This window comes from Hyla sarda, chromosome 9, assembly GCF_029499605.1.
Source record: "Hyla sarda isolate aHylSar1 chromosome 9, aHylSar1.hap1, whole genome shotgun sequence".
Classification (NCBI taxonomy): Eukaryota; Metazoa; Chordata; class Amphibia; order Anura; family Hylidae; genus Hyla; species Hyla sarda.
In genome coordinates this window covers 26687079-26700221 of record NC_079197.1, presented here as the reverse complement: position 1 = coordinate 26700221, position 13143 = coordinate 26687079, and the positions used below count along the sequence as shown (strand labels likewise).

Sequence of the window (13143 nt, the reverse complement as noted above, 5' to 3'; positions counted from 1 at the left end):
ATTCCGGGGCAGCAGCCTTCTATTGTTTTCAATGGGATTCTTCTGCATTGTGCACCCTGCTGAATTTCAGGATATTTAAAGGGGTACTCCACTGCCTCAGCTTTCAGAATATTTTGTTCCGAACGCTGGGTGCGGGCTGTGGGGGTTGTGACGTCATGACCACGCCTCCTCAAAGCAAGTCTATGGGAAGTATATGGGAGGGGGCATGGCCACGTCCCCTCCCATAGACTTGCATTGACGGGCGTGACGTGACGTCATGACTCCCGCAGCCTGCACTGAACGCTGGGGCAGTGGAGTACCCCTTTAAATTCTGGACTCCAAACATGGTCATTCTTTCAGCACATGTGCTCACTTATGCATTGCTGTTGTGACTTTGCATGTCTCAGCAGGGCTAGCAATGTGCATGGAATGTCCATCTGGAATTTTTCCATGCCAACATTCTGTAGTGTAAATGCCCCCTACCAGAATCATGCTTGCACATCGTGAGCCCCTCTCCATTCTTTCCCCACCTGGATGTGGTTCATTTGGCGAGGATAGAGGAACCTGTGTTCTGGAGATATGTCCCAGAGGTGCTGTAAATGCCTACTTGACATTTATGGCTATGGTACCTCTTTAAAGGTGCCCTCTCATTTTAGAAATGTGCCCTTTCTTTTCTGCTCAGCTCTCTTTTCAAACTTGTCAGGGAAAAGCAATGTTTTATCTTCAGTTGTAACTAGAGATGAGCGAACTTACAGTAAATTCGATTCGTCACGAACTTCTCGGCTCGGCAGTTGATGACTTTTCCTGCATAAATTAGATCAGCTTTCCGGTGCTCCGGTGGGCTGGAAAAGGTGGATACAGTCCTAGGAGACTCTTTCCTAGGACTGTATCCACCTTTTCCAGCCCACCAGAGCACCGGAAAGCTGAACTAATTACGCAGGAAAAGTCATCAACTGCCGAGCCGAGAAGTTCGTGACAAATCGAATTTACTGTAAGTTCGCTCATCTCTAGTTGTAACTAAGGGCCTTTTTACTTGGGGCCAACAAACTACAGATGATGAGTCCCGATCTTGGTGATCTGCACTCGTTTGATGAGCCTTCACACGCTTGGATGAATGGTGTGGCCGGGCTATACAATTACTCGATCACCATTACATTCTTCACTGTCGGCTCCTCATCACCGGTTTACACAAGATGACAAGCAGCCGAGCTATAATTTAAATGGCGGACCAAAGATCCAGAGTTTGCTAATTCATCAGCTGATCACTGGTCCTTTTTCACAGGTCAGTAACAAGCGTTCACGGGGGGGGGGGGGGGGAGGGGACAGGGGGGGGGGGGGGGGCACATTTGCCCGATAAAGGGCCTTGGCTGAATTCACTTCTTTAGTATCTATGCTACATAAAAATATACCCTAGAGATTCACAAATACCTGTAAGTCCTATTTGCAATGCAGCGAGACAATGGAAATCTGTTGAAGTTTCGTCAATAAGAGAATTAATGAACTTAATAAACACAAATTATACACATGAAATAATTCTTGAAGGCCAAAGAGGTAAATCAGAACAGTGTATAAAATTATGGAACAGTTGGACAGAAAAATATAAAAACTTCTAACGTACCTCTTTGTGTAAGGTCTAGACTTCTTCCATACACTATGACCCCTCATTAAAATGGTCTATGGAGATTCACCCTGGATCCATCATGAAACTACCATACAGAACCGTAAGTAATATACTTTTTATTTTTGTTATATTTATGTTTTCTAACCCACCTTCCCCCTTTGTGGTGAGGAATGGAGTGGAATATACTAATTATCTATAACATACTTCTCTCTCTAGAGTTCACTTTGGTTTATTCTAAACTTCATCTATGTTTATTTTATATCGAAACGATAAATTACATCCTTATTTAGGTTTATATATATATATATATATATATATATATATTTATAAAAAGAGAAGGTCTGACTGACTGACTCATCAACGCCCAGCCGCCTAAACCCTTGGACCTAGAAAGCTGAATTATTTCGCAGGTGTTGTTTTTAAGATGTAGACGAGGAATAAGAAAGGATTTTTGGAAATTCAACCCTTAAGGGGGTGAAAAAGGGGTTGAAAATTTGTATGGAAGTCCGTCATTTTTTGAAGCTAGAAGCATGAAACTTTGTTTTTTGGCTAACAATTAGAGATAAAGAAACACGTGTTTTAACGTTTTCTAAAATTCCACCCCTGAAGGGGTGAAACGGGGGTTCAAAGTTTGTAAGAATTAAGATACGGTTGATTTTTTAATTTGAAAATTTGCACCATTACTCTTAAATAAAAACAACGTCTGTATTTTACTGTATCTGTATTTACATAATAATAATCTTCCGAAAAATCTGTCAAAACACGAAAAAATTTGCACGCGCTGCACCCGGACAGTATATAAGCAGAGGAAGAAGGCGGGCCACCTCATTATAGATGCGACATGCACGCGCTGCACCCGGACAGTATAAGCGCAGCACGAGAAGGCGGGCCACCTCATTATAGATGCGACATGCACGTGCTGCACCCAGACAGTAAATAAGCAGCGCGAGAAGGCGGGCCACCTCATTATAGATGCGACATGCACGCGCTGCACCCAGACAGTATATAAGCAGCGCGAGAAGGCGGGCCACCTCATTATAGATGCGACATGCACGCGCTGCACCCGGACAGTATATAAGCAGCGCGAGAAGGTGGGCCACCTCATTATAGATGCGACATGCACGCGCTGCACCCAGACAGTATATAAGCAGCGCGAGAAGGCGGGCCACCTCATTATAGATGCGACATGCACGCGCTGCACCCAGACAGTATATAAGCAGCGCGAGAAGGCGGGCCACCTCATTATAGATGCGACATGCACGTGCTGCACCCAGACAGTAAATAAGCAGCACGAGAAGGCGGGCCACCTCATTATAGATGCGACATGCACGCGCTGCACCCAGACCGTATATAAGCAGCGCAAGAAGGTGGACCACCTCATTATAGATGCGACATGCACGCGCTGCACCGACAGTATATAAGCAGCGCGAGAAGGCGGGCCACCTCATTATAGATGCGACATGCACGCGCTGCACCCAGACAGTATATAAGCAGTGCGAGAAGGCGGGCCACCTCATTATAGATGCGACATGCACGCGCTGCACCCAGACAGTATATATGCAGCGCGAGAAGGCGGGCCACCTCATTATAGATGCGACATGCACGCGCTGCACCCGGACAGTAGATAAGCAGCGCGAGAAGGCGGGCCACCTCATTATAGATGCGACATGCATGCGCTGCACCCGGACAGTAGATAAGCACCGCGAGAAGGCGGGCCACCTCATTATAGATGCGACATGCACGCGCTGCACCCAGACAGTAGATAAGCAGCCCGAGAAGGCGGGCCACCTCATTATAGATGTGACATGCGCGCGCTGCACCCGTACAGTATATATGCAGCGCGAGAAGGCGGGCCACCTCATTATAGATGCGACATGCGCGCGCTGCACCCAGACAGTATATAAGCAGAGCGAGAAGGCGGGCCACCTCATTATAGATGCGACATGCACGCGCTGCACCCAGACAGTATATATGCAGCGCGAGAAGGTGGGCCACCTCATTATAGATGCGACATGCGCGCGCTGCACCCGGACAGTATATATGCAGCTCAAGAAGGCGGGCCACCTCATTATAGATGCGACATGCAGGCGCTGCACCCAGACAGTATATATGCAGCGCGAGAAGGCGGGCCACCTCATTATAGATGCGACATGCACGCGCTGCACCCAGACAGTATATATGCAGCGCGAGAAGGCGGGCCACCTCATTATAGATGCGACATGCACGCGCTGCACCCAGACAGTATATATGCAGCGTGAGAAGGCGGGCCACTTCATTATAGATGCGACATGCACGCGCTGCACCCAGACAGTATATATGCAGCACGAGAAGGCGGGTTCCCCCTTTTTGTTTCTTTATTCTGACTATAATTTACCTTTAGTTTGGTATCTTTGGATGCCCGTAGACTTAACCCAGAGCGGCCTCATTACTATAGGATCGTAAAAAGTAGATCTATATTACCCCAAATTTAATGCGAGCAAAGCTGCGGGCAAAATCTAGTATGTAATAATCCAATAAATTGATACTTGGGACTTAGCATAACATACATCTTTTTTTTCCTATCCACATATTGCCGTTGTCTACTTGTTAATTCGCCCATTGTTAGTGCTCACTTGTTATGCATTGATACATTATACATCTTCCAAACTGCTCTCAGTTGCATGGACTCTACTAAAGAACTGTCAACAGATGTTCTCTAAATCCAAAGGACTACAAATGGAAGCCGTTTTCATCTACATAGCTTAAAATGTATGAGGTAATTTGATATTATTTAGAGATATGCCGATTTATGTTTATTGTGTTTTTTTATTGTGGTAGAGGGTGTGAGATGCAAGGCAGATGGAATTACCCTAGGGGCAGATGGCATTAACCCCTGGTATTTGTGACGCCAGGGTGTGGTTTATCCTCAATACCCCCCGAAGGTATACCGCTAGATCCTGGGCTAGGCACGGGGGCAATAATGACTCCGGTGCCAAGTTACGGACAACGGAAGCTTTACTGAGTAACAGATGGAACAGTCTATACAGTGTAGCCGGGGCCAACGGAGGTGACCAGTGACATCAGAGACCTTAAGGGCTTGCTGGGACTTGCAGTAGATATGGAGAATTTAGTGCAGGCCACTCTGACTTGACAATAGATGACAGTGACTGACTTGACTTGAGACTGACAATGCTGTGGTTGTAGTTTACTTGTAGAATTGTGGCTACTGGACTGACTTGAGGCCTCCAGACACTCTAGGACTTGACTGCAATGCAGCAGAAAGAGAGCGAATAGTCTCCTCCCAGGACTTTTATAGGGGAGACTCTGGTGGGGTCCCATAGGTCACCCTTAAGTCACATGGTCACTGATACCTCCTGGGTAACAATCACATGACAACTGGTGATCACATGTTAACCTTTCTTAAAGTAATCACACTTTCTATATGCATTATACAGTATAACACATGGCAAACAATATAAACATAAGTGGAAAGGTGTAAGGGGCCCAGGGGACACTGTAAGGAGGCTGCCTGACAGGGCAGCAAGGGTACAGGGTAACAACTCCCCTACTGGGCCACCACATTATTGTTATTCTTCAAAAATGTATAAAAATTATTTGAAACAAAATATTATAAATCTCCATACCTGCATGAACAAGCAATAAATAACAACACATTGATTACATGATCTTACAGCTAGAAGCCCCAATGATCTGACTGGAGGCAACTATTCATTTTCCCAATAGCGTCACCACAGGGGAAATGAAGCATTACACAGTCAATATCAATAAACTGCATCAACATTCTAGGTCCTGCAGGACAAGACGTACACAGACGATATGTGATTTCTAACAAAGTATTTTTGGTCCTGGCAATATTACAGGTAACATTTACATCTGAAATGTAACTAACTTAGTCCAATTAACTCTTTTTTCTGGTTGGAGTTAATTTGGTTTCCTGTTTAAGTTGACTATGTGTATTTGACTTACACCCAGGGACACATCCCCAGTATATTAGCTGGACTCCAGCTGAGACCAATGTTAATGGCAACTTCATTTGTCTGGACTCAATGACCATTTGTCCTGGATACACAAAGTTTGGTGAAGGAGGACTGAGGCGTGAGGTGGATTTGCATAGTCATGAGCTTGTAACCAAAGTGGTGGGAGGGTCAGACATTACATTCACTCCTCCTTAGAAGTCTTCTTCTGGACCTTCTTACGATTGACTCAGCTTCTTGGATGTTGCATTTTCTCCTCTGCTAGACGGAAGATCAAGGTTGATAACTTTGCTGCATCAGCAGCTTTGACTCCAAAGACTGAACATGCTGGGGGTTTCAGCAGTTACCCCAGTATTACTACTGGGCCTCTACTCAACATTATGCCATGGGGAGACCCTCCATTTCTACACCAATGAAGAAGAAGCTCCAGGAACTGTTATTGCTGTTTTATCACATCATCCACTGTTCAACTCCACCGAAGGTCCTGCTACTAATTTCCGTCTCATGAAGCAGTTCAACAGTACCAGTATCCATGTCCAAGAGAGTGATGGGCAGCTGAGCATCAAAGAAAGGATAGACCGAGAACAAATCTGCAGGAGGTCCCCAAATTGTGTTCTTGCTCTGGACCTCTTCAGTTATTCCAAAGACGCATTCAAACTTATTACTGTAAAGGTGGAGGTGAGCGATATCAATGACAATATCCCCCATTTCCCCCATCCTGAAATGCATGTGGATGTTTCTGAAGCAGCTGTAGTGGGTACCCGAATCCCATTACAAATGGCAGTGGATGAGGACATAGGTCTAAATTCTATCCAGGACTATCTCATCTCAGGTAACAGTCACTTTGGCCTTGATGTCCAGACCAGGGCGGATGGACTTAAATATGCAGACTTAATTTTAATGAAGGAACTTGATAGAGAAAGTCAATCTTTATACAGACTGGAACTGGTGGCTAGTGACGGAGGTAGCCCTCCACTTTCCGGCAGTACAACCATGATTGTTCGTGTTCTGGACTTCAATGACAATACCCCAACCTTCCAGGAGAGCTCGGTCACTGTGGACTTGATGGAGAATGCCCCTACGGGACACCTCATAGTTGATTTAAGTGCGACTGACCCAGATGAAGGATCGAATGGAGAAATTGTGTATGGTTTTACTGCTCAGGTGTCTCAAGAGGTACGTGAACTTTTAAAAATTGATCCAAAATCAGGCGGTGTCATTTTGGAGGGAGAAGTTGACTTTGAAACCAAGCATTCCTATGAATTTGATGTCCAAGCTCAGGACCTTGGACCTAATCCATTAACAGCAACTTGTAAAGTCATCGTGAACATTGTAGATGTCAATGATAATGCTCCAGCTATTACTATTACTCCTTTGACTTCTTACAACCATGGAGTCGCTTATATCACAGAAGCGGCTACTAAAGACAGTTTGATCGCATTGATCAGCACCTCAGACAGAGACTCAGGTCTAAATGGCAAAGTCCACCTAAATCTTTTTGGACAAGATCACTTTAAGCTGCAGCAAGCCAATGAGGGCAGCTTCATGATAGTCACCACCTCACTTCTAGACCGGGAAACCATAGCTGAATACAACCTCACACTGGTGGCTGAAGATCTGGGCTTCCCTTCACTGAAGACTATAAAAAAGTATACAATCAGGTTGACTGATGAAAATGACAATGCTCCTTCCTTTAGTAAACCAATGTATGAAGTGTCTGTTCCAGAAAATAATGTCCCTGGAGCTTATATTACCACCATATCTGCTAGAGACCCTGATGCTGGCCACAATGGCAAAGTATCTTATAGACTGTTGGATGCGAAAATAATGGGGCAATCCTTGTCTACTTTTGTGGTCATTGATGTTGACTCAGGGGTTCTACGTGCTGTACGGTCTTTGGACTATGAGAAGATAAGGGATTTCACCCTTGAGATTGAGGCCTATGACCATGGAGTTCCCAGGCATTCAACCCGCAGTCAATTGAAGATTAAGATCACTGACCAAAATGACAACCATCCAATGATAACCTATCCTCTGCTGGACCATGGAGCTGTCGATATCCTGCTGCCAGTCAAAGCTCCACAAAATTATTTAGTATTTCAGATGAAAGCCACAGACGCAGATGATGGAGTGAACGCTCAATTGTCCTACACTATACAGCAAGATACACATAAGCTATTTACCATGAATAGAGGCACTGGGGAGGTCTACCTACACAGAAGACTGAACCCACCACCAGAAAAGGACCTCGGTATAGTAGTGGCTGTATATGACCAAGGTAGACCCTCCTTGTCCTGCACCGCAACCATAAGATTCACTCTCACCGATGCAACAACATCAAACATAGAGACAGTCATCATGCCGCCATCTGAGGAGGAACAGCGGCAACTAGACCTATCCATAATCTTCATTGCAGTGTTGTCAGGAGGCTGTAGTTTACTCCTGGTAGCCATTTTGGTTGTTGCCTGTTCCTGCAAACGAAGAGCTGATCGGTCTAAGCAACAGCCTACAGGGAGCGCGGTAGAGAGCAGAGAACGGCTGCACAACCCCACTACCAAGTCTACAGAGTGTGCGTCATCTTCTCCCGACTCCTGTCACCTGTCCCTCAATACAGAGACTGAGAACCTCAGCGTCTCCTCCACTAGAGAACAGGGTGGAGAACTCCACTCAGCTTCATCGGTAAGTACCATTTATACGGTTTTCTTCAAGCCAAAGTGATTTAAAGGAGTACTCCGGTGAGAGAAAAACACTTTCAAATCAACTGGTGCCAGAAAGTTAATCAGATTTGTAAATTACTTCTATTTAAAAATCGTAATCCTTCCAGTACTTATCAGCTGCTGTATGCTCCAGAGGAAGTTGTATTCTTCTTTCCGGTCTGACCACAGTGCTCTCTGCTGCCACTTCTGTTCATGTCAGGAACTGTCAAGAGCAGGATAGGTTTGCTATGGGTATTTATTTGCTCCTGTTCTGGACAGTTCCTGACACAGACAGAGGTGTCAGCAGAGAGCACCATGTATGACTGGAAAGAACTACGCAACTTTCTCTGTAGGATACAGCAGCTGATAAGTACTGGAAGGATTAAGATTTTTAAATAGAAATCATTTACAAATCTGTTTAACTTTCTGGCACTAGTTGATTTGAAATTTTTATTTTTTACCTTTCGGAATACCCCTTTAAGTCAACTTTAACGATTACAAATTATCTTAATTTCCTTAGAAACCTGTATTCGCATATTTTAGCAATTGTATCTTTGAAGCAGTGGTCTCCAAAGTGTGGATCTCCAGATGTTGCAAAACTACAACTCCCAGCATGCCCGGACAGCCATTAGTTGTCCGGGCATGCTGGAAGTTGTAGTTTTGCAACAGCTGGAGGACCGCATAATAATAAATCAAGAACCCCCCCCATCAAAAAATAATAATTATAATAATCTTTACATCTCCATGGTAACAGACAAACTCTGGCCAGTCTGATATTCCCCTCCCCCTACTTAATTATAACATACATTCGGATGGAGAAAAAAAAAACGACTAATCAGACTACACAGACTATGGCTGTTACTATGGAGACGCACTGATTTGCATAAGCGCTGTACACGCCAAACAGTAGGAGAACTTTCACAAAGACTGCAGACAATTTTTATTGATTACTATAGGGGGCACAGTTACATTAGGTCTATTTTAGAGTTAAAACTAAAACTGTTTAACTTTGTACTTTAATCTTCTGGGTTTAAAGATATGCAATATATATATATCTATAATATATATTATTATTATTATTATATATTTTTTTAAGTTCAGTTTATGCTCACATTTGTACTTGAATTTTCTGGGTATATATATATATATATATATATATATATATATATATATATATACACACACACACATCTATATATATAATTTTGCTTATATTTGTATTTGAATTTTCTATGTTTTTTTTTTTTAAACAAAGTTCAGTTTTTGCTTATATTTGTACTTTACTTTATGCTTTTTTTTTCTTTTTTTTTGTTACAGAGTTCAGTTTCTGCCCCTCTGTGTACACCTGACTGGCAGCAGGACAGACTGTCAGACGGTTTAAGGTAATACCAACTTTTTTTTATACTTTATTCCTTACTGTATCTTTCCCTTGAAGACCTTCAGGAGCAGAGTATTACCGCAGAGCGTATGTATTAGCGTGTGTGTATGTGACCGCCTATAGACCAAGCACGTGGCCTTGACACTAGAGATGAGCGAACTTACAGTAAATTCGATTCGTCACAAACTTCTCGGCTCGGCAGTTGATGACTTATCCTGCATAAATTAGTTCAGCCTTCAGGTGCTCCGGTTGGCTGGAAAAGGTGGATACAGTCCTAGGTAAGAGTCTCCTCGGACTGCATCCACCTTTTCCAGCCCACGGGAGCACCTGAAAGCTGAACTAATTTATGAAGGAAAAGTCATCAACTGCCAAGCTGAGAAGTTCGTGACGAATCAAATTTACTGTAAGTTCGCTCATCTCTACTTGACACCCTCAGCCCCTAAATGCTGGCACGCCAAGCTTCTGTGGGTCCTGTAAAATTTGGCAAAACACCTTTACAGACCTTTGAAATGTGGCAAAAATCTAAAGTTCTCGAATAATACTTTTATCTTGCAGCAGTTCACTGCCAGAGACCGCAAAGAAAGGTGACAGTGACTTCAATGACAGTGCCTCTGACACCAGCGGGGAAGGTGTGAGGAAGGGAAGTGAAGTGCCCACCCAGGAACAAACTGGTAGGTGTCCATTATTTTTTCACATGTTCCATATTTTTCCTGTATATGCCTGTGTTTCTCAACCAGTGTGCCTCCAGCTGTTGCAAAACTAAAACTCACAGCATGCCCGGACAGCCAAAGGCTGTCCGGGCATGCTGGGAGTTGTAGTTTTGCAACAGCTGGAGGAACCCTGGTTGGGAAACACTGGTATAAGCTCTAAGACTGCTGTCATAATATTTTTATAGGACATATTTTAAAAGGTTGTATATGACTAGAATTGAGAGTCTGCTTTGTTATGAAAAACAGCGCCCTCCTTGCTACAGAACATATCTGGTATTGCAGCACAGGTCTTTTCACCTGAATGGTGGCTGAGCTGCAATATTTAACACAACTCTATGCAATACCAGACATGACCTGCAGACCAGAGTGGCACTTTTTCAAAAAAAAAAATAAATAAAAATAAATGATACAACCCTGTATATCATAGTCTGTGAAATGTGAGCATGACTGTGTTTAAAGGGGATGTCTGCTTTAAACAACCCGTGTGTGTATATCCTTCTAGAGGGGACATGAGGGGCTCCCGAAGTTTGGATGCAAAGTACTTTCCTGTCTGACCACAGTGCTCTCTGCTGCCACCTCTGTCGGTGTCAGGAACTGTTCGGAGCAGCAGAGGTTTGCTCTGGACAGTTCCTGACACGGACAGAGGTGTTAGCAGAGAGCACTGTGGTCAGATAGAAAAGAACTACAAAACTTCCTCTGTAGCATACAGCAGCTGATAAGTACTGGAAGGATTAAGATTTTTAAATAGATGTAATTAACAAATCTGTTTAATATTCTGGCAACAGATGATTTGAAAACATTTTATTTCCTCTGGAGTTCCCTTTAAAGTTACAGAGTTATCCAGGAATAGAAAAACATAGCAGATTTCTTCCAAAAACAGCACCCCCACCTGTCTTTAGGTTGTGTGTGGTAGAACAGCTCAGTTCCATTGAAGTGAATGGAGCCAAGTTGTAATACCACACACAACCTGAGGACATAGGTGGCGCTATTTTTCAGATAAAATAAAATTCCTGAATAACCCCTCTTTAATTGGCAGATTTTGAGAATAGTCATCTTAAAAGGGGTACTCTGGTGGAAAACTTTTTTTTTTTTTTTTTTAATCAACTGGTGCCAGAAAGTTAAACAGATTTGTAAATTACTTCTATTAAAAAATCTTAATCCTTCCAGTAGTTATTAGCTGCTGAATAACACAGGGGAAATTATTTTCTTTTTGGAACACAGAGCTCTCTGCTGACATCACGAACACGGTGCTCTCTACTGACACCTCTGTCCATTTTAAGAACTGTCCAGAGTAGGAGAAAATCCCTATAGCAAACATATGCTGCTCTGGACAGTTCCTAAAATGGACAGAGGTGTCAGCAGAGAGCTGTGTGTTACAAAAAGAAAAGAATTTCCTCTGTAGTATTCAGCAGCTAATAAGTACTGGAAGGATTAAGATTTGTTAATAGAAGTAATTTACAAATTTGCTTAACTTTCTGGCACCAGTTGATTTAAAAAAAGAAAAAGTTTTCTACCGGAGTACTGCTTTAACACAAAAACATATTTTAGATGTGTCAGAATCATCTCAATACTGAAACGTTTTACCCTTTTCCCCCCCCAGAATCTCTATGCCCTGAGAAGTCAATGGCGTACCACAGCACAGAAAACCAAATTATTCACCAAAGCAACAGGTCTCTGTATAACGGGCACTATACCATCCAATATCAAAAGGAATACGCCATGTCGTACACCGCGGCTGCCCCCTACTATAGTACCTATAACCCTCGGGCCTACAATGCTCAGCCCATTCCTTACAATACCAAGGACTCTTATTACCATGTCCACCACCAACCAACGCTGAGAGAGTACGAGCGGGACCTGATCTACCGAAGCGCAACTTTATCGCCAACCAGGGGGCACCGAGATCTACGTTACAATCCTGAAATGTCAGCACAGACTTATTCTAGTAAAGTAGCCACGGCCTTCTGACCTTATGTGACATTTAGGGGTTAAGAACGTGTGACAAGAAGTCGCAGCCGGCTTCTGCCCATGGAAGTCAATAGGGCAGCAATACACTGAACACATCTCGCTCTATGAGGGAAATTTATCAAAACCTGTCCAAAGGAAAAGTTGCTGAGTTGCCCATAGCAACCAATCAGATCGCTGCTTTCATTTTTAACAAGGCCTCTGCAAAATGAAAGAAGCGATCTGATTGGTTGCTATGGGCAACTCAGCAACTTTTCCTCTGGACAGGTTTTGATAAATCTCCTCCTGTGTGTCAAATGGAATGTTAAAGGAGCGCTCTAAGCAAAACTAATACAAGGTGTTATGCCTAGTGCAGGGGCTGGGGGGCAGAGGTTGATAAAGGGAAACTCCACTTAAAGGGGTACTCCACTGCTCCAGCGTCTAGAACATTTAGTTCGGAACGCTGGGTGCGGGGGGGTCGTGACGTCGCATCCCCTCAATGCAAGTCTATGGGAGGGGGCGTGACGTCCGTCACGCCCCCTCCCATAGACTTGCATTGAGGGGGCGTGGTGTGACATCAAGACCAACGCAGCCCATACCCAGCATTCGGAACTAAATGTTCCAGACACTAGGGCAGTAGAGTACCCCTTTAATGTTTAATAATTCCTATGTCACTACACACTGGGTCCTGCCGTGGGCATAACATGGCGTGGGCTCTGCTCGGAGTGTTCCTTTAAGTTCTAGAATCATTTCAGGCTTGCGAGTCATTTTTGATATATGATATTTGTGTGTTCTTCTATGTTGTAAATAGGACTTTGACTTTGTATATTAAGGATTTACT

At 43.7% G+C, this 13143-nt stretch overlaps 1 protein-coding gene across 7 annotated transcripts in view; it reads left to right on the top strand.

Annotated features, from left to right (window-relative positions):
• The window catches only part of LOC130291320 (protocadherin-8-like), a 37697-nt gene extending 25257 nt beyond the window's left edge, over positions 1-12440 (top strand). Inside the window, exons 1-6 of one of the 7 annotated variants that reach the window (XM_056539971.1) lie at positions 1209-1261; positions 1611-1700; positions 5840-8253; positions 9588-9652; positions 10204-10319; positions 11959-12440. In XM_056539971.1, coding sequence (XP_056395946.1) covers positions 5899-8253; positions 9588-9652; positions 10204-10319; positions 11959-12326 — 2904 coding nt within the window. In that variant the 5' untranslated portion in view covers positions 1209-1261; positions 1611-1700; positions 5840-5898 and the 3' untranslated portion in view covers positions 12327-12440. Of the gene's footprint in view, positions 1-1208; positions 1262-1415; positions 1701-5141; positions 8254-9587; positions 9653-10203; positions 10320-11958 lie in introns of those variants that run through there. The other 6 variants (XM_056539967.1, XM_056539973.1, XM_056539966.1 and 3 more) reach the window with 6 other exon arrangements.
• The last annotated feature ends 703 nt before the right edge of the window (positions 12441-13143 follow it).